Source organism: Tasmannia lanceolata, unplaced genomic scaffold (genome assembly GCF_043159265.1).
Source record: "Tasmannia lanceolata isolate RefF3 unplaced genomic scaffold, GAP_Taslan_0.1 ptg000008l, whole genome shotgun sequence".
Lineage (NCBI taxonomy): Eukaryota > Viridiplantae > Streptophyta > Magnoliopsida > Canellales > Winteraceae > Tasmannia > Tasmannia lanceolata.
In genome coordinates this window covers 9,056,740-9,077,906 of record NW_027518685.1, presented here as the reverse complement: position 1 = coordinate 9,077,906, position 21,167 = coordinate 9,056,740, and the positions used below count along the sequence as shown (strand labels likewise).

Below are 21,167 nucleotides of genomic sequence, written 5' to 3'. Positions count from 1 at the left end.
TATAGGCACACAACATTTACATGTTGTACAACTCGAAAAATAGAATAAAAAAGATATACATTTATGAGACCAGCAGATGTACCTACCTGTCATTTTTTGCAACTTTGTATAATAGATATTCATGCCTATTTTGCTAATGCTCACCCAAAAAAACCAATTATCAAAAGGGTTTCCTCGACAAAGTGATAAATCCATATGAAGATTACTAAGCAAGTATTTGCATATGAAATAAGCAAGTCCAACGAAAGAACTAAGGAACACAGTCCAAAAGATGCTTTATGTATCAATGGGAGTTTGTTTAGCATAAGGATGATCGTAATTAACAGGAACAGGATACCATTCAACCCTCACGAGGATGATAAGCGATTTTGGGGCAACCAATCACTAAAAAGCAAAGCCCATTAATGGCACAACCTCTGACGGTTGATGGGTATAATCCATCTCGGTGTGCCCAACGAAAGGAGATTCCTATGTTAATGTCCTAGGTAGCTGCAATTACAGTCAAGGTGAGGCAGTGTCAAATATCAATAAGGGCTACAGCCATTTCTACCGAAATGGGAGGCTTGAGAAAACAAACAATCAATCAAACAATATTATCTCTTAATTAGTTTCAGCTAGCAAAAAACTACTTGAAGTTGAGGGAGTCAGAAAGTGAGGCAACCTTCTAAAGCTATCTCTTCAAGGTTGAATGTAGGGACAACAGAGTGCTAACAATTTGATAACCTGAGGGGGCTTACCACATGTGGAAACAGAGTTAATCAGGAATGAGTAACGGAAACATGCATCATATTGCAGAAGAAAGCACCATAAAGCTTTGCCAAGCTAAGTCTAATAGAAGGGTGACTGGCATTACTACAAAGTTGAGATGCGTAGGGAGGGAAGAAACAATATGGTAAATCTATAATTTATACTAAGAACAAAAGGTGATATCCTTTGTTGATGGTGGAAAAGGGCTCAAGTATTCAGTTGGAAGGGTTCTTAAAGGTGCTACGTTAGTCTGTTTTTTGCATAGTTATCTAATAAGCGCTAATAGGAGGGTTCTTTAAAGTGTTACAAGTGGCACCCTTATCAAATACTATATTTTAAGGGGTCACAGTGATTATAGTGGTAAAAGGGTTCTTTCAATCTTCGAATTCTACCAAGTCCACTTGTTCCTTCTTTCTGTGGAATTTCAATGTTGTGTGATGCTATTTGTAAACTTACCTAATATTCCCATCATTCCTAGATTCATTGAATAACCAATATTCCTCTCCTTAAATCCTAAATTTCCTAGTATTCATTTAGTATTCATTTTTCTGGTAATGACTATGCCCATTGCTCCAATATATCATTACAAAACAGAAAAATTTATACAGGTTTTCACGATCAATCAACTAGTACATAAAAATAAAAAATAATGTAAATAATAACAGCAATTAATTCAGTTTTCATCTCAAAAAGTGGAGACATTTAATGCCATAAAAAAATGACAGAAGAAGATATTACCAACAAAGGCATCCCATCCAACAAGGAAGAACAACTCACAAGGATCTGAAATAAAATAACATGGAAGACCAAATAACTTTATGAGAACTTCCAATACATCCTTCCTAAAAAAGGTAAAGGTTGATACATATAATTGCAGATCGAAACAGATAACAGCCATTCTATTGAAATACATTTTTTCCTTAAAGAGCAAAAGCAACTGCACTCATAAGTTTAACAGCACTACGCTCCCAAATAACAAGCAATACTGTAGTCACCCACAAAATCTCAACAGCCTTCAAGATTCAAATCAGTGGGAACTCTATGTCTTCACCAAACCATGCATCCTCGGAAGCCAAGATGTGAATGTCGCTGCCATCTGAAAATTCATAATAAGCATCATCAGACAAAATATCAATGTCGGAAAACCCAGATGGATAATCTTCGTCATACGATCTACATCCTCCAATTTCGGTGTCAAACCCATAGTCATCAGTGGAGTCATTGGGTAGCCTCAAGTAACTGATCTTCTCCATGCAACTCCTTTTCAAACTCCCTTCTAAATTGACATTGAAGCACTGTCGTAAGTCAAGGGATACAAGGTGGGGGCATCCACCAAGGATGGCTTCCAAGCCTTCATTGGTCAGCAAATTGCCGAAAAGTTGGAGATGGCGCAATTTGGGAATGTTCTCTGCAATCGCAAGTGCCTCCTCGTCGCACTCTATACCTTTATATCCGCTGCAGTTCAGTCGTAGACACTTCAGCTGAGGGCAAAAACGGCCAACAGCTACAAGCACTTCTTTTGAAAATGAACAATAGGAAATTTCGAGCTCCTCCAAGAGGGGAAATTTTTTGGCAGCTTCAATCAACCCCTCATCTGTGATGGTATAGCAATACACGAGCCGGAGAAATCTAAAAGGGCCAGCTCTGAAAGAGGTTACAACATTAGCATGGATGATGAAATCTAAAGGTTGAGGAACAAGTAGGCCTGTAATCACCTTCATGTCTCTCTCTCTTCAGTCCAAATTCGAAAACAAGAAAAGTACGAGAAGAAAAGCAGCTCTTCTCTAAACATTAAAGTATAGCGTCAGCAAAAAGAAAAAAAAATTAAGTACCTTTATGGAATCTAAATAAAGCAACAAATACTTCAAAATAAGCCAACAAATTGGCGCAGTGCATATTCTATTTCTTCTACAGGAAAATATAGAAAGAAATGTTCATACTTTTCTATAGTTTAGATAGAACAATATTGTAGAAGAAAAATGGGGTCCATTTTCTAGAGTTTAGATAGGGCGATACAGTAGAAAAATTAATGGGTCCCATCCATATGTTCAAGGGGCTTTATGTTGGGAATTGGGATTTAGTTCTTCTATGCTTTAGGAGTATTTTGTGGATTTCTTGTACTTTGTTTAAGTCACTTGACTGACTCAAGTGCTATTAAGTTGTAGAAAATATAAAAAGAAACGTTTATCATTTTCTATAGTTTAGATAGAACAATATTGTAGAAGAATTAATGGGGTCCATTTTCTAGAATTTACATACAACCATACTGTAGAAGTTTTAATGGGCCCCATATATATATATATATATATATATATATATATATATATATATGAGAAAAAGGTTTTTGCGCTCGAGCATAGAAAGGGCGACGGGGGGGTTGTGATCCTAAGCATTCATTTGGAAGGCCCCATCATGGATGGGGTGCCTACCAAAATTCAGCTCCATTGGATCACCATAGGGTGTCCATTTGTAGGGCCAAATGGACAAATACTGTTTGTCCACTATCTGCCCATTTTTTGGGCCCACAAATGGACGCCCTAAGGTGATCCAGTGGAGCTGATTTTTGGTGGACACCCTATCCATGAAAGGGCCCATCAAATGAATGCTTTGGATCCCACCAAAAAAATGCTTTGGATCCCCCCCCCCCCGGGGTGTTTCTGCGCTCGAGCGCAGAAACCCTTCTCTCTCTCTCTCTCTCTCTCTCTCTCTCTCTCTCTCTCTCTCTCTCTCTCTCTCGATAATTACTGATAATCATTGAAGCAAATTCGTTTCGAATTTTTAGGCATTATATGATAGCAGTAAATGTGGAATATGAAAAGAAGTTCTATGTAGAAGGAATTTTTAAAGGGAGAGATAATTATTGATCATTGAAGCAAATTCGTTTCGAATTTTTAGGCATTATGTGGTGGATAACTGGCCGTGTAAATCAATGGTAGATATCCCTGAATTTTTGGGATGTGATACCACAAGTGAAACGACGCAAAAAACGTGGGATGGTGGGTCTGTGAAAATAAAGACTACTAAATGATTTGATTTTAAAAAAAAATTCCATGTAGGAAATTCAGGAGCCACATAGATTGTAGGGAGGAAGGGGGTCGGCTGCCACATAAGTGGTGAACAGTAAACCACCCTTCCTCTTTATTATATATAGATGTAAAGCTGAGTGTGCTAACTGTGGTGCTGCCAGGTGGAGCCCTTCTATACCCCGTTCTTTTATCACACGTCTCTTCAACATTCCAATAAGCGATTTCCAATTATTTCTATACCCCTTTCTTTTATCACACGTCTCTTCAACTTTCCAATAAGCGAGAACCCAATCAATTCTGGCCTATTCGTTACGATTTCCATTTATTTCAATAATTACTCAAAACATCATAACGTTTCTTTCCAAATAAGTGCCCATTAGTATAATATAAAATGATACTTAATGACCGTCTCTTCCAATACGGCATAACACTTCACATTCCAAAAGAGGTTTCGGAGTGTAAAGGGCTAGAATTCCAAACGCCATATCCATAGACAAACTTTCTTCTTATTTATTCGTTTGTTTCCTTACTTTTGTTGTCGTTTCCTTTTCCTTTCTTAAAAGTAGACAATGAGCCATAAATAGCGACCCCCAAAATCCTTCACACCCTCTTACTAACCATAAACTCTAAAATCCCCACCTTTGTATTTGGAAAACAGCTTTTTAAAATAGATCGAAGTGGGAAGCCCGGATCTGTCTCTTCTTCTTCCTCCCCCCAAACACTTTATATCTTGGACCTTGAACGTGTCCAGCAAATTCGTAGCAGCAACCATGAGAGTCTATGGTCCATCACACCCCTCAACGTCACTCTATGGCAGCCACAAAAAAACCATCAGTCGCGATCAGAACCAAAAGCGTCTTATACGGTAGCAAGTGGACGGGCGAGATCAAGTTCCTCCTCAGCGCAAGAGCAATCTCCCGCCGGCACCCCTTTCTTCTTTCCTGAGGCAGTTTCCTCCCCCTTGCTTTACTGACTATGAACCTTAGTCCAAATCAATGCTACTGAGTCGTTGGAGTCAATTTTCACAAATTTATGTGTAATCTTTTGGTTAGTCAACTGTATTAAAAGGGATTTCTTAATCATAATACGGCACATTTCATTCACAGAATATTAAGGTCAAATTCCAATATAATTATATGCAACAGATGGATGGTCTGATAAGTGTTATACGGTGGAAAGTGGACGGACGAGATCAAGTTCCCCCTTAGCGTAAGAGGAATCTCCCGCCGGCACCCCTTTCTTCCTTCCTGAGGCAGTTTCCTCCCCCTTGCTTTACTGACTATGAAACCTTAGTCCAAATCGACGACTCGTCGGAGTCAATTTTCGCAAATTTATGTGTAATCTTTTGGTTAGTCAACTGTATTAAAAGGGATTTCTTAATCACAAGGCACATTTCATTCACAGAATATTAAGGTCAAATTCCAATATAATTATATGCAACAGATGGATGGTCTAATAAGTGTGCATCTGGTACCCATTTTATGGTTACCTGGTGCCCTATTCCCTATGACTTGACGATTGAAATGTTCAAATCTATGCATTTAGTCTTAGATGCCCATTCCACGTCAATTATTTGAAATGGAATTTGCCCTCAAGGATTGATTAATATCACTCAAATTAGTTCAGCATGCTGCAAGTTAGCAGGTTAATACACTTTAATACATGCTGTTCAAGCGAGGGTTTGGGTTTGACTCTTTCATAGAGCATCACGATCAACCGCCACCTCTCTTCCTTCCCATACAGTAAAACCTTTTTTTTTTCTTTATTTATGTTTTTTGATTTGATGGAATCACTTCCTAATCTTTTTTTCTACTATTTTCTTCTTGCAGATCGCTTAAGTTCTTGGTGGGGATTTTTGGGGGCTTCAGCTTCAGAATGGAAGAGGACTTGAAAATTTCTCTCATAAAAATGGACACACTTATCTTGCCAGCAAAGAAATGGAAGAGGGTTCGAAATATATTATACGCCAGTTTCAGTCTTTTGGTGTTGTTTTATTTGACTGATGAACTACAAAATGCTCTCATAGTTTTATTACTTTGCTTTTTGTTTCTGATTCAACAAAAGATATCTGAGTGTACGATTTTTGGATCTCTCTGCTTCTTTTGTATTTGCTTGGGAATTTCAATCCCTTTAAACAACATATACAATCTAATTGCAGAAGAAATAGATCTTTTTTTCCCTGAAGTACTTGACTTGGTTCGTTGTGTTGTCCTTGAGAAAATTTGCCCCAAAACAACCCTAAAAATTAGGAAGACTAGAACGCAATTGCATTGAGTTACAGGTAAATGTTTGTTTTTTTGTCAACTACCATGCTCTTTAGGTTTAATTAAATCTTATTTCATTTTAAAATTTCACCTACAGGTTTCAGCTGCTGATTTCTGCAAGTTTAATTAAAGCTTCTTTCATTTCACAATCCTCTGATTCTAATTTCTTCTGTTTTTATTATAGGATTCAGCTTCTAATTTTAAATGCCTTGACGGTACAAAATTTCTTTCATTTCACAATCCTGTGATTGCACTTTCTTCTATTTTTTTTACAGGTTTCAGCTGTTGATTTTACCATCCTCTTTTCAGGTAAATGTTTCCTTCACAAACATGCTCTGTAGGTTTTATTAAAGCTTCTTTTGTTTCTTAATTTGAAAAAAACGTGTTTTATTGGTGTGCCGTTTAAAACTTTGACAACGAATAAAACTCCGTCTTTTTGAGGCAAACGTTTTAAACACGTTTTTTTGGGCCAACTTTCCAATTCTACCCCCACCATATTGTGTAAATGACAAAATTCTAAACTAATTTTCTTGTGTTTCAGTTTTTTTACTACGTTTTTTTGAACCAGTACCGTATTAAACTCGAATTTTGCCGTCCCGTTTTTTTGGCGAATCATGTTTTGCTAACTATGCTCAAAAGTCAAAACTGCAAACAAGGTATTGAAAATAACAATAGCCTTGCGAATCTTTTGTTCTTTGATAGCCAGGTATCAATGGTACCACATGGTTTTTGTAAATAAATGTAATGTTTTGGGGTCAGCAGACATGGCTCCAGAAAGTAATAGATTTCCTTATTGACTATTGGAAATTTTTATTTGAAAAAAGTCATAGATTGTTGGCTAATGGTTGGTTACTAATTGATGCTTCTTTTTATTTGGTTTGTTATGTTTGTGTTTTTTATACCAGTCTTATAGTCTACTTTTTTACTGAATTTGTTCTTTGGTTTATCATTTTTTCCACCTTTACATGCTCTTTGTTTTTCTTTGTTTTTTGTTCCTATTCAACGCACGGGTCTGCAAGTTGCACGGGTCTGCAACTAGTGTTCGAGGTGTTTTCTGTTTGGATTTAGTTCTTCTATGCTTTAGGGGTATTTTGGGGATTTCTTGTACTTTTTTTAAGTCACTTGACTGACTCTAAGTCACTCGGTCTGCTCCTATAATGAGCGGGTCCATCAGCAAACCCTTCGCCAGCTTGGAGAGCATGCAGCTATCATGTCCCCCATAGAATTAATGTTTTCTGTTGGGTTGCGTGTTTTGATAAGACTCACAAGTTTATCATCTTCTTCATAGACAAGCTTATTACTAATCACTATTCTTTGTTGATGTTGAGTCTGTTGATCACTATTCCTCCGAAAAATCACTATTCCTTATGTTTTGTTGATGTTGAGTCTGTTGATCACCTTCTGCCTCTATAGTTTCATGCATGAGATTTGATATTTCGCTCTTAGTCTTTGTGGTGTGAGTTGGGCCTTCCTGGTCGTATTGCAGAATGCAGACAATTTTCAATAGTGGATCTTTGTTCCGTGGCCTTCTACAGATATATTTCTTTAGAGTAATTCTTTGTTGCTTCTCTTCGGCTGGTTTGGAAGTGTCAAAGGTGCCTCTACAGGCGTGCACAACGTCCAGTGAGTAATGAACTTTTCTATTTTCAAATGTATTTTTGCGACTTCTTTTCACATGCCTTAGGAGGAGATTTGGTTTTTTTAGATGTAGCGAGAAAACTTCTCTTTGGATTTTGAAGCTAAACTTCAACGGCTTAAGTCTTGGAAACCTGGGCCTGATTGACATCGAAGTTCTTACGGTAACAGAAAGAGATTGAATGAGCTTTGTTGGGGCCCATTGGTGAGAAGGATTTTAATGGGGCATAACTACATACGTTTCATTATAGAAAATGCCTCGTGGATCAAACGCAGTTGGACCACATTAGCATTAAAGGTGAGACTCTCAATGTCGTCATTTGATGTGATTTAGCTCCACATCATGGAGATTTGACATGTTTGGCGATATGCCAATAGTGATACTAATTTTACATTAGACCACCTCCCTCCCTGAGATTTTTCTTTATTTTCTTTATTGCTTCTTGTTCACTTATTCTACCTATGAGTTACAGGAGGTAGCTAATATTAGCCTACTAGGCATATCCTTTTTTCTTCAAATGTCTAGTTGTCATCATCTGTGCATGGGTTCACTAGGTATAGCCTGAAATATGAATAATGGAGGATCAATGAAGACGTAATTGGAATAAATAGACATGGAATTTCAACATAAACAAATTTTCTCTGTAGCGATATAAAAATACCGGTGGCAAAAACAACATCATAAGATAATGAACCTCAAACATGCAAACTTCAATTTTCTAATCTGAAACCCTAAAAATAATGAACCAACACCATAAAAACGAGATATCAGAATCACTCACCTGTCAGCAACATACTGTAAGAGATCGTCGGTTCCGAACTGGGCCACAGAGAACTCCACCAGCTGCCCACAGCTCCTATCTACAGCAGCCCTCGCCATTTTCTCCAAATCATATTCAAATTCATAAATGTCACAATGATTTAGCATATCTATACGCTGCCAGACCTGAGGCTCGTAAGAAAAACGCATCCATGAAGAACAGACAGCTTGAGCTGTGAAAAGGATTTCGATGGAGCCAAGCTTTTGGAAAATCACAGAGAGAATATCCGTGGGCAATTCAGCCCAGTTTCTCTCTTCTCCAGACACATCTAGAGGTACAGGAGCCATTAATCTGCAGCAGAAGTGGAGGTTTCAGAATTCGTTGAGGCTTTCAAGGTTTACAAAACTCCAAGAAAAAATATCAATAGTTTAGGGTTTATCATGTAATCCTTTTAGAGAAAAATCGGATTTTTATTATTTGCAAAGGAAATATTAAGAGATTACCTGATGCCTACGTACGGGATAAAAAAATACGTCCTGAACAAATTGAGATTTTCAAAACCAAAAGTAATAAAAAAAAAGGAAAAGGAAAAAAAAAGGGGGTTTGTAGATGTGTGGAGGTTTCAGAATTTGTTGAAGTTTCCAAGGTTTACAAAAATCCTAGAAAAAAATATCTATAGTTTAGGGTTTATTATGGCATTCGTTTAGAAAAAAAATCGAATTTTTATTATTTGCAAAGGAAGTATTATGAGGTTACCAGATGCCTATGCACGGTATTCACGGAAAAAAAAAGAAAAAAAAAACTAGTCAAACAAATCGAGGTTTTCTCAACCAAAAGTTCTATAAAGAAAAAGGAAAAAAAGGAACTTAGGCCCTGTTTGAAATTTTTTTTCTTAAATTTCCTACTTATGTTAAATAAAAAAAAGATAACTTGAACCAACACTATTGAATTTTTATTGGGCGCTGATATTCACCCCCCCCCCTCTTCACGGCTGGCTAACGTACATGTCACGTTTCCCACCATTTGACCGGTCTCTCTCTCTCTCTCTCTCTCTCTCTCTCTCTCTCTCCACACACAAATAAACCATTGGTGGAATGGTGGGCCCATTTTTGAACACCGTAGGCCCCGCCCATACCACACCGTAGGATAATCCAAACCGTCCATTTGAAGGGCCATAAACGTAAATAGGTTGCGTCCCAAAATATCAATTCCATAGGCTGATCCTAGCCCTCCGATCTAAATAGAAACTACATCTTATGCAACCTCTATAGATTGTAGGGTTGTGATCATCCTATGGAAATGATTTTTGGGGCACAACCTATTTACATTGTGGCCCATCAAATGAAAGGTTTGGATCATCCTATGGAGTTGGTCGTAAAGTAACATTAAGGCCCGTCCACAACATAGGACGATCCAAGCCGTCCATGGTTTGGATAATCCTATGGAGTTGGTCGTACAGTAACATTAAGGCCCAATCGTAGGCCCCACTGATATTTTTTCAAATTGAAGCGTACGGTCCACAACATAGGATGATCCAAGTCGTCCCATGGTTTGGATCATCCTATGGTGTGGTTCGTACAGTAACATTAAGGCCCAATTTAGGCCCCACCCATACTATTGAAAATGAAGTGGACCGTCCAGACCATAGGATGATCCGAGCCGTCCATTTGATGGGCCATAACGCAAATGGGTTGTGCCCCCAAAATCATTTGCATAGGATGATCACAACCGTCCAATCTATAGAGGTTTCCATAATAAGCAATTTCCCTTTATATCTGAGGGCTAGGATCATCATATGGAAACGGTTTTTTGGGACACAACCTATTTACGATGTGGCCTATCAAATGGACCGCTTGGATCATCCTATGGTCTCGACGGTACACTGTCATAGTGGGTTGGATTTGGGCACCAAGGAGGAAACTGTTCATGTTGTGGAGAGAGAGAGAGAGAGAGAGAGAGAGAGAGAGAGAGAGGGGGAGAGAGAGAGAGGGAGAGAGAGGGGTCTAGAGGTGGGAAACATGCACTAAATGATTCAAGAAAAAAGGAAAAAAAAGGGGAATATATCCTCCGTTTAGAGTTAGCCGTTAAAGCTTAACGTTTAACGTTAGCCAGCCGGGGGGGGGGGGGAGAATAGCCTGCAAGGGGGGGAAATATCAGCGCCCTTTTTATTTAGAGGGATCTCCAATTTATGATGATATCTATTGCTGCAACAGGGTCGGTTGGGTCGGGTTTTTCAAAACCCTAGCCCAACCATGGATCCCATTATCTCGGCCCTGACCCTGAGTCAGGGCCGAAAAACGTCAACTCATTGCCCGCCCTACAGGGCTCAGTCCTAGTCCTGGCCCTGGCCCACCCTGATTGGGCAGGGCCGGGCCGGCCCTAATTGACCCTAGTGTAAATACCTGTTAAGAGTGCCAAAAATAAAACAACCACTTATCATATAGAACAAAATGCTCAATAAACAGAGAAAGGGAACAAAATAAAATAATATGAATTCAACAACATGACGGGCAACAGAGACAATTAATAATAATAATCTAAAGAAACATCAATCCAAGATAATAGAAAACATTAGCAAAAGAAACATGCACATATGGTTCAATTCTATAATAGAAAACTTAGGGCCGGCCGGGTCAGGGTACCCGAGGGCCGAGGCATTATCCCAGAACCCAACCTGACCCGACCTGAGTTAGGGTCTAAAAAAATGAACCCTGACCCGCCCTCAAGGTTGGAAAATCTAGCCCTGACCCTGTTCGGACTCAGGGCGGGTCAGGGCTGACAGGGCCAAACTTGCACCCCTATTGATATCACTCTAGTTTAACCATAATCATATCATTTTCCTCAAATTTGCAGAAAGAAATATTTTTCCTTCAAATTTGTGGAGGTTTCAGAATACATTGAATCTTCCGAGGTTTATGAAACTCAGATTAAAAAAAAAAGGGAATTGCTAGCGCCCATCGCAAAAGGGTTTTCGCGGCTGGTCTGATAAACCCTTTTGCGATGGAGCTTAGCAAATCCCTAACGTTTGGATGCCAGAATTTTTTTGGTTCTCGGGACTTTTGTGGAATTTCCGCAGGAAACTTACGTTTGGTTGCTAGTTATATAGTGGGCAAAAAAGAATCCCACAAACCAAAATAACCAGAAACCCAAAGCTGGAAAAAAAAAATCCCAGGAACCAAAATAATCCCGCACGAAATCCGAGGAACCAAAATAACCAAAAGAAAGAACTTTTTTCTTCCCAACAGTTCAAGCAACCAAACAAAGGGGGATTTTTATTTTACCGGGATTTTTTTTCCCACCATAGTCCGGTCAACCAAACATGGGATTTTTATTTTACCGGGATACTTCAGGGAGTTTTTTTTCCCACCAATCTCCCAGGAAGTTTTCTGTTCCACAAAAGTCCCAAGAACCAAAATAATTCTGGCATCCAAACGGAGTTAGTTTAGGGTTTATCATGCCATCTGTTTAGAAAAAAATGGATTTTTTATTATTAGCAAAGGAAGTATTATAGGTTACCAGATGCCTATGTACGAGATCAAAAAAAAAAAAAAAAATACGTGTTAAACAAATCGAGGTTTTCTAAACCAAAAGTTATATAAGAGAAAAAGTGTGTGTGTGTGTGTGTGTGTGTGTGACTTAGGGTTTGCAGATGTTTTACCAGAAAAGAAAAAGATCGAGACTTACAGGGTTTGCAGAGATTCTTCTCAAAGCAAAACGATATCGAAGGGTTTCTGCGTATAATTCTTCTCGAAATGTCACGGATCTCGGCAGTCTACGTAGTAGAGATCGAAATTTCTACGATTAATTTGCAGATCAACGTCTCAAATGAAAATTTCAGGGATCCGGATAGAAGGAGAATTCTAGGGTTTTTTTTCGGATTCTCCAGGGTTCGTTGTGCCGAAACCCTTTCCTCTCTTCCCAAGTGGAAAATGACTAGAAAATTTAGCTTGACGAAATTATATATGGTTAATAAGGGAAATGATATCACCACAACCATTTTTAATATCTGCACAAACCCAGCTTGTCTTTTTTTTTTAATTGGCTCGTGAGCCTTTTTGGGAAACGTAATAACCTTTTGACAGCTCTTTAAATACTGAAAGACAAGATGGGTTAGTTAAAATATCAAAACACCATCGTGCTGATATCATTTCCCTCAATCAGTGGCGGCGAGGCGGTAAAGGGAAAGTAAGTCCCCAAGAAAGGAAGATGATATATTGGTCCCCTTTTCTTTCCCGGGCCACCCCTTATCGTGTAAAAAGAGTAGTCATGAGAGACTCATAAAGTCATAAAGACAACAGAGGGGGTGGCCCGGGAAAGCAAAGCGAAGTGGCTTAATGAACTGAACCATTTGGGCCTGGGGCCGTTTTGATACCTGGATTTTATAATCCAGGCCTAAAATTGTTCAATTCAGGTTTGGGAGATGATATTTTCACTCCCCGTGCATGTCCCTCAAAAGCGTGATTTGATACGGAAAGTGGGCAACTTTTTTTTTTTTTTGAAATGGGGAAAGTGGGCAACTTTAATGCTTTTCTTTCTTTCTTTTTATGTCAAATCACGTTATAAGGGGATCGTGCACGTAATGCAAGGGGTGAAAATATCATCACCCTTCAGGTTTTAGCTTATAAAATCCAAATTGGAAAAATTGCCAGTGGGGAAACCGAAAAACAAGAATTGTGAGCAGGGGACACTTTTGAAAAATTGTTAAAAAGGGTTGATAACCCCCTTTTGAGAGTATGACAGCCCAATTTAGAGGGTTGATAACCCCATTTTAGAGACTTGATAACCTCCTTTTCGTCCATCTCTAACAATTTTTCAAAAGAGTCCCCCTCCCCTCACAATTCTTGTATTTTAGTGTCTATGGCAATTTTTCCATCCAAATTTTAGATGACGCTAGCAACTCCGTTGTAAAATTTAGGATTTTACAAGGGAGGTGATATCAGGACAACCATATTTCTCACGTTCTTTCTCTGCCTGGATCTGGCGCACTATCCTGAGGAGGATTTTCAGCAGAAAAAAATAGTTCAGAACCCTGGAGGCTGTAGAATAATGGATTCTGTAAGCCCAAGGGTTCCCCATGGGTTCATTCAATCACCTTATTTTGATAATTAACAAACGCAAATTGATTAGTCGTTTATGGACTAATCATCTGCCTTGAGTGTTGTGCTTTAGACATGTCCTACACAAGTCAAATCATACTAGCACACACCTTGTTGGCCTATGCTTGAAGATGAACCAACCAATGGACAAAGGAGCTAGAGCATTCTTGGACAAATCACACCTTGGAGGATCCAGCAAGGAGAAACTCAACATCATCCATATCAAGCATTGAACATACAGAGAAGTTCATGAAGGCCAAAGCTGAAGGATCAAGAACCTAATGCAAAGGACCAAGGAGCTTGTACCACAACTTGAAGATGTCAAACATGGAAGCTCAACCATAGAAGATCCCAGCTCAAGAGAAGAGTTCGAGAGAGTGATAGAAAGCGTAGAATGTATTCTTATCTCTCTTGCATTTTCTCTTGTCAAGGCACATTGTTTTAAACCCCTAAAACTAGTGAACATAATATTTTCCAAAGAGACTATAATACACCCTTAGAGCCTAATTGGTTTAGTGAATGACCATGTAGTGTTTCATCATTGTGGGACCCTCATGACATTCCATTTAACTTTGGTAAATTGAGTTCCGAAAGCCTAAAAGAATTCAACAACAAAAACAGGAAAATATGTTGTTCATAGGCTTTTCGGAACTCCGAGAATTATTCTCGGAGCTCCGAGCTCGGAACTCCGAGAAATGTTCCAGGGAGTATAAAATATACTCTGAACATTTTCTCGGAACTCCGAGAAATGGTCCAGTAGTAAAATTTTATACTTTGGCCATTTTCTCAGAACTCCGATAACACTACGAACTCGAAAAAATAGAGCAGTTGAAGGCCCAACGGCTAGTGGTCTTTTTTACCCGAAAATTACTAGTTTGTCCCTAAAACGGTAATATTGAGTTGGGACACTATATTTACCCATCTAATAGGTCTAAAACATGTGATGACCATTGTCCAACTCTAATAAACCCTAAAAATCCATTTGTGAATTATTTTTGGGTTAATCTCTCACCAATCCTTCATTGTGCCTTGATTTTGGAAAAATCATTTGAGATTGGTTTAGGCTTTTATTTGCAAATTATTCTTGAGAGAAAGTGTGTGAGCTACAATTTGTAATCAGGCCCAGTAAGAGGCTAATACTTCTTCTTCTTCATTCGATCGGTGGCAAGGGCATCCGTGTTTAATTCCCTTGGGTGAAGTGCTTAGAACTCGGCGGAGAAGGAGAGTCATTGTAAAGGTAGAAGTGCATCCTCATTTAATTCCCTTGAGAGTGTAATCACCTCGGAGCTGGGCGTCATGGAGGTCTCAATAGTGAAAATCTTCAAGTGCGACCTTGAGTAGAGTGGAGTAGGCCTTTGGCCGAACCACTATAAATTCTTGTGTCGCTTGCGTTGGTATTTCTCGATTTCTCACTCCCTCTCTCAATCTCTTATTTGTGCTTGTCTTATTATTTATAATTGAGTGAGTTAGCATTTTCATCAATGTGAATATCTTTACATTACTAATTAGCCCACTAAATCTCCTAATTAAGTTGGTTGTTTAAACAACGGTTTTTAAGCTTATATACATTTGTGAAAATTGGTTAAGCTTAACTAATTTAACTTAATTAACCAAGGGATAAAACTATGGTGAAATTAGTAAAAGTTTTTAAAAGGCAAAAGTTTTATAAACATCCTATTCACCCCCCCTCTAGGTTGCCAAACCAACTCTCTACTTGGATTTCAATTGGTACAGAGCTTGGACTCTTGATTAAGACCCTAATCGATTAAGAGTTAAACGATCTTATTTTTTGGCAACTTAAAAGATGGGATCTAGACTACCTATTTTGGATGGTTCGGATTATGGATCACGGTTGATCCATATGAAGACATACTTAAAAGGTCTAGATAAAGATATGGTAAAGATAATTGAAAATGGTTTTGTTTTAAATGTTAAATCTAAAAGATTAAATGATTATGATAAAAAATTATATTTACTAAATACAAAAGCCCTAATTGCAATATGCTGTGCATTACCACCTAACATTTACGAAAAAGTATCCTCTTGTAAAAATGCTAAAAATGTTTTGGACTCTATTGAAAATCTTCAAAATCAAAACATGCGCTTAATTGGATTATCTAATGAAGACCCCTTGGATAATGCCGAATTCACATTTGAAGACTTGTTGAAAATGTCCAATAATTACATAAGAAACTTGAGGATAAACTAACTAAGAATTCAACCTTGAAAAATAATTTAGCTAGTATTCACAAGGAGTTTAGGTCACTAGAAATAAATCATGCACATCTTAGTGAAGAAATTAAAATTTTTTAAAACAAATTTATTGAACTAAGTGATACCATTACTTCACTAAGAGAGGAAAATCAACTCCTTAAAGAAGAAGAAGAGAAAATCAAATGCTTTCATCTCTTGAATTAATAAATTTTAAAACGAAAATCAATGACTTAAACATCAAGAATGAAACATTAATGTTGAAAAATTATTATTTACAAAAAAGTACAAAACATAGTTTTCATCATAGTCATTCTTGTAAATCATCTTGTTCATCCCGTCCATCTACCTACTCATATATGTCTTGTGATTTTTGTGGTAGATTTGAACGTTACAAATCTAAATGTATGTTTAGATTTGTAAAAAGTAATAAGTTTGTTTGGGTTAGAAAAGATACATCAACTAGAACAAACTTGCTTTGAACCAACATGGTTTGGGTTCTAAAATCCCCTACTTGAATCACATCATATGATTAGTAGATTTAGAGGTAATGAGTTTAAAATGAAATATCATTTGAAAATGAATTTTTGATACAATATGCTCATAGTTGGTTAACCTTTTTGTATCAATATTCAATGTGCTTAATTTGAAAATATTTAAAAAAAAAAAAAGAGTGTATAGATACTATATGCCTATCTCTGTTTGAATAACATGTATCTATATATCTTCTTGTAATTCAAAGTCTATATGCTTAAATGTAGTTAATATGAGACTTTAATATATTGAGCTTAATTGAATATCATAATTAGAAACATCTCTCTAAGTGCATACATTATGATTTAGATCTTCTTGCACTTAGTGATCATCCACAAAAGAAAGCCACTCTAGAGAACATTAATGTGAAAATCATAAATTATGCTTATAGGATATTCAACCACACCTTTGTGCCCATGTGTTCAAATTAAGTTTCAAGTACATCTTTAAAATTTGAACTCATTTTGGTAGTTGCTAGGAGTTAGGTTAAATGATCACATCATTATAACAAAACCAAAAGAAAGAAACTCATAAGTTTAAAGACTTGAACTTAAATGGAAATTTTTGGCAATCAAATAATACTTGAAGAAAAATTTGAGAAAATGGCAAAGTATCATTCTTTAAACTCTATTTTTGGACAAATATGGCACTTGTTAGATAATTATGTACTTAAATTATTTTAAAATATTATTTTTAGTAAAACTAAGATATTAGATTCCATGTCTAAGAAAACAACTCAAATCCTTTCTTAGACATCTTTTTATGCCCTAGGTGAACAAACATGTTTATTGCTTTGCACCTAGTTGTCCTATCAAACTCATTCTATTACATGCTTAATGATTTTCATCAAATGCTAGAAGAATCATAGATGGGTCAAATCTTATGTATTTCCAAAAGAGCTTTGATTGGATATCTTTTCATGACTTAGATGAACCTTGAAATGTATAAGTAATGTTATATGTATTTTGTTCAAATAGTCATGAAAGTTCATGTTGGAATATGTGTATCCAAGGTGGATTTTATCATGTGATATATATATATATATATATATATATACTCTAAAATCCTTGGATCTTTTCCTAGAAATACAAAAGGATATAATATGTATGACTTGAAATAAAAATATCATAGGAATCTAGAATCATATTTGGGCATTTACTCGCTTAAGTAAAATTAAAATTCACTAAGGTGGTTGTATACATTAGATTGTGATGGGAACATGTGTCTCCCACACATTTTTGGTTTTCAATAGGGCTTATGCACCTTGTGCCTAATGCCTTGTCATTTTACATGTGGTTGAAAATGTAATGTTTGGACCATGCACATTATGTGTCATGCCCTTTGTGTCCAAACATGGTAGATTATCCATGGAAACCTTGATGATCATATCTTCTCATAAGGTATACTCTCACCTTCATGAATCATGGATGTCTCTCTAAGATATGGTATTTTATTGACCATTCTCACTATGTCTTAGTTCTATAGAATTGAACTCAAATTGGTATATACATATTCTATAGTTATCACTCCTTGTTTGATAATATCTACACATATGAGATGTTAAACCTTAATCTTAAAAGTCACTCAATTGGTGCCCTTAGCATTCTTAGATTCTAAGAGAGAGATGGTACATTCACATTAATTAAAATATCTAACAAATTGGCCTTGTGCCAACATCTCAAACATGAATAGGTATACATTTATATGTGATCTCCCTAGCTAGTTATGTATGTTACATACTTAGGGAAGTAAAGCGCGAATTTTAAAAATATTATACCACATTTAGGGGGAGCATGAGCCAAAGATTGAAAATCTTTTGTGCTATGCTTGTTTATCATTATGAGCTAGACTATGGCTATCATTTTATCATGATAGACTGACACTTGGAGAGTAAGTGTCATTGTAGCCCAAGGGTTGAGTTTAACTTGGTATCTTTTGGAAAATATATTAAAAAACCTTTGGAGTCTATGCAAGGATATTCCTTTGGATTCATGCATTGCATGACTCATTTTCAAATGGGGAGCTTAGTAGGATAAGATTTTGTCTTAAATGGCTTGTCATATGATATTAAATGTGTATATCATTATGCATATGATAAGTACACTCATTTGGAGCATTGTTGCTCCATATGGGTTATGACCGGGCTTGTCTTGTGTTTTCAAGTGTAGTTGAAGACAAGAAGCCCATAGCCTAGGTGTTAGTGTCATATCTTTTAGGCTTTTTTACTTATCTTGGATGGTTTAATATGATATCATTTATTCCAAGAAAAAGTTTTGGTTGACAAGTATTCCATTGTCATATCTTTGGCCTATTATGTCATGTCATGCGTTAAATCTTAGGTTTATCTAAGGCCAATGACAAATACTAAGAGGGAGAGCTAATTGTTGTTATCTTTATGTTTATATGGATTATTGTAAGATGCTTACACTATCCATTTAAGCATTTTCCCACTAATTATGCTAAAAATTGCATATCATTAGATTTAAAAAAAAGGAAGCTTAAATGATCTATCATTTTAAACAAAAGCTAAAACTTGCATATCTTTCTAGATCTACATTCATAGGAAAAAATTATTCTTGCTAATCTTAATCTCTTTGAATTTGAGTACTTATCATGTGTACTTCTTCTTGGCTATCCATATATCCATGATAGAGCTCACTGTCATACCATATATCATAATAGTTAGCCATATTAGGATCAAATGTCCATTTTTATGCATGATAATTTAAGAGAATATTTTTAACTTGAAAAATATATATATTCTTGCTTATCATGATGAATAACTACACATCACCTCATGATAAGATTCTAATAGGAATTTCAAAAACAAAAGGGGGCTTATCATGCTAAACTATACACTTGCTTGTTTTCTTTCATGATAAGTAAAATATAAGCTTTAACCTGGTAATCTATTATTAGATTTCGGGTTATAGCGTAGATTTATATTGGATATATATATATATATATATATATATATATATATATATATATATATATATATACTAAGATACACCATAAAAATTTGTGCTAAAATTGAAATGTCTCTTTGTTTTGCCAACATAGGCTTGATTTGTTTTGTGATTATTCATTTCCTATGTTGATTGTTTCTTATCATGTCATATATACTTTGGATTATACTTTGATTTTAATTGGTAAACCATGATAAGAAGTTAGGGGGAGCATCATATTCTCATTGAATATCTTTGATGCTTTATATAATTGTGCTTAAATGCTTAATCCTTCCTTTTTGCTTATGCCAAAAGAGGGAGAATTTATATAATTGATTAGATCCATTATCATATGCATTCTTGTATTATAACTTGTTAATTATAACTCGTGCATATGTTGAGGGGGAGTAGTAATGAATAAATTGTTATCTAATCCTCATAAGAGGTTCCTCCCACCTATCTAATCAATTTGGTTTGTCATCATAAAAAAGTGGGAGATTGTAAGCCCAAGGGTTCCCCATGGGTTCATTCAATCACCTTGTTTTGATGATTAACAAACGCAAATTGATTAGTCGTTTATGGACTAATCATCTGCCTTGAGTGTTGTGCTTTAGACAGGTCATACACAAGTCAAATTATACTAGCACACACCTTGTTGGCCTATGCTTGAAGATGAACCAACCAATGGACAAAGGAGCTAGAGCATTCTTGGACGAATCACATCTTAGAGGATTGACCAAGGAGAAGCTCAACATCATCCATATCAAGCATTGAACATACAGAGAAGTTCATGAAGGCTAAAGCTGGAGGATCAATAACCTAATGCAAAGGACCAAGGAGCTTGTACCACAACTTGAAGACGTCAAGCATGAAAGCTCAACCATAGAAGATCACAGCTCAAGAGAAGAGTTCAAGAGAGTGATAGAAATGGTAGAATGTATTCCTATCTCTCTTGCATTTTCTCTTGTCAAGGCACATTATTTTAAACCCCTAAAACTAGTGAAAAACAATATTTTTCAAAGAGACTACAATACACCCTTAGAGCCTAATTGGTTTAGTGAATGACCGTGTGGTATTCCATCATTGTGGGACCCTCATGACATTCCATTTAACTTGGGTAAATTGAGTTCCAAAAGCTTAAAAGAATTCAACAACAAAAACAGGAAAATATGCTGTTCATAGGCTTCTCAGAGCTCCGAGCTCGGAACTCCGAGAAATGTTCTAGGGAGTATAAAATATACTCTCGACATTTTCTCGGAACTCCGAAAAATGTTCTAGGGAGTATAAAATATACTCTCGACATTTTCTCGGAACTCCGAGAAATTGTCCAGTAGTAAAATTTTATACTCTGGCCATTTTCTCGAAACTCCGAGAGCTTTTCTCAGAACTCCGAGAACACTACGAACTCAAAAAAAAATAGAGCCGTTGGAGGCCCAACGGCTAGTGGTCTTTTTGACCCGAAAAGTACCAGTTTGCCCCTAAAACGGTAATATTGAGTTGGGACACTATATATACCCATCTAATGGGTTTAAAACATGTGATGAACATTGTCTAACTCTAATAAACCCTAAAAATCCATTTGTGAATCATTTTTGGGTTAATCTCTCACAAATCCTTCATTGTGCCTTGATTTTGAAAAAATCATTTGAGATTGGTTTAGGCTTTTATTTGCAAATTATCCTTGAGAGAAAGTGTATGAGCCACAACTTGTAATCAGGCCCAGTAAGAGGCTAATACTTCTTCTTCTTCATTCGATCGGTGGCAAGGGCATTCGTGTTTAATTCCCTTGGGTGAAGTGCTTAGAACTCGGCGGAGAAGGAGAGTCATTGTAAATGTGGAAGGGTATCCTCATCTAATTCCCTTGAGAGTGTAATCGCCTCGGAGTCGGGCGTCGTGGAGGTCTCAATAGTGAAAATCCCCAAGTGCGATATTGAGTAGAGTGGAG

The 21,167-nt window shown here is 36.7% G+C and overlaps 1 protein-coding gene across 1 annotated transcript; it reads right to left on the bottom strand.

Annotated features, from left to right (window-relative positions):
• Positions 1 to 1,531: 1,531 nt before the first annotated feature.
• Positions 1,532 to 12,377, bottom strand: LOC143884254 (F-box protein SKIP19-like). Its single transcript, XM_077387719.1, has 3 exons — positions 12,118 to 12,377; positions 8,455 to 8,784; positions 1,532 to 2,391 (listed from the first exon to the last, which is right to left on the bottom strand). Exons 2-3 carry the CDS (start codon positions 8,778 to 8,780, stop codon positions 1,770 to 1,772), a joined length of 948 nt encoding a protein of 315 aa, XP_077243834.1. The 5' UTR covers positions 8,781 to 8,784; positions 12,118 to 12,377; the 3' UTR covers positions 1,532 to 1,769.
• Between the last annotated feature and the right edge of the window lie 8,790 nt (positions 12,378 to 21,167).

What these genes read in the sequence shown, in the direction of transcription:
- LOC143884254 (XM_077387719.1), bottom strand. Translation starts at nt 8,780, where the DNA reads ATGGCTCCTGTACCTCTAGATGTGTCTGGAGAAGAGAGAAACTGGGCT. An exon ending in TTACAGTATGTTGCTGACAG is followed by an intron (nt 2,392 to 8,454) that starts GTGAGTGATTCT and finishes AACCTCTTTCAG; the next exon opens with AGCTGGCCCTTTTAGATTTC.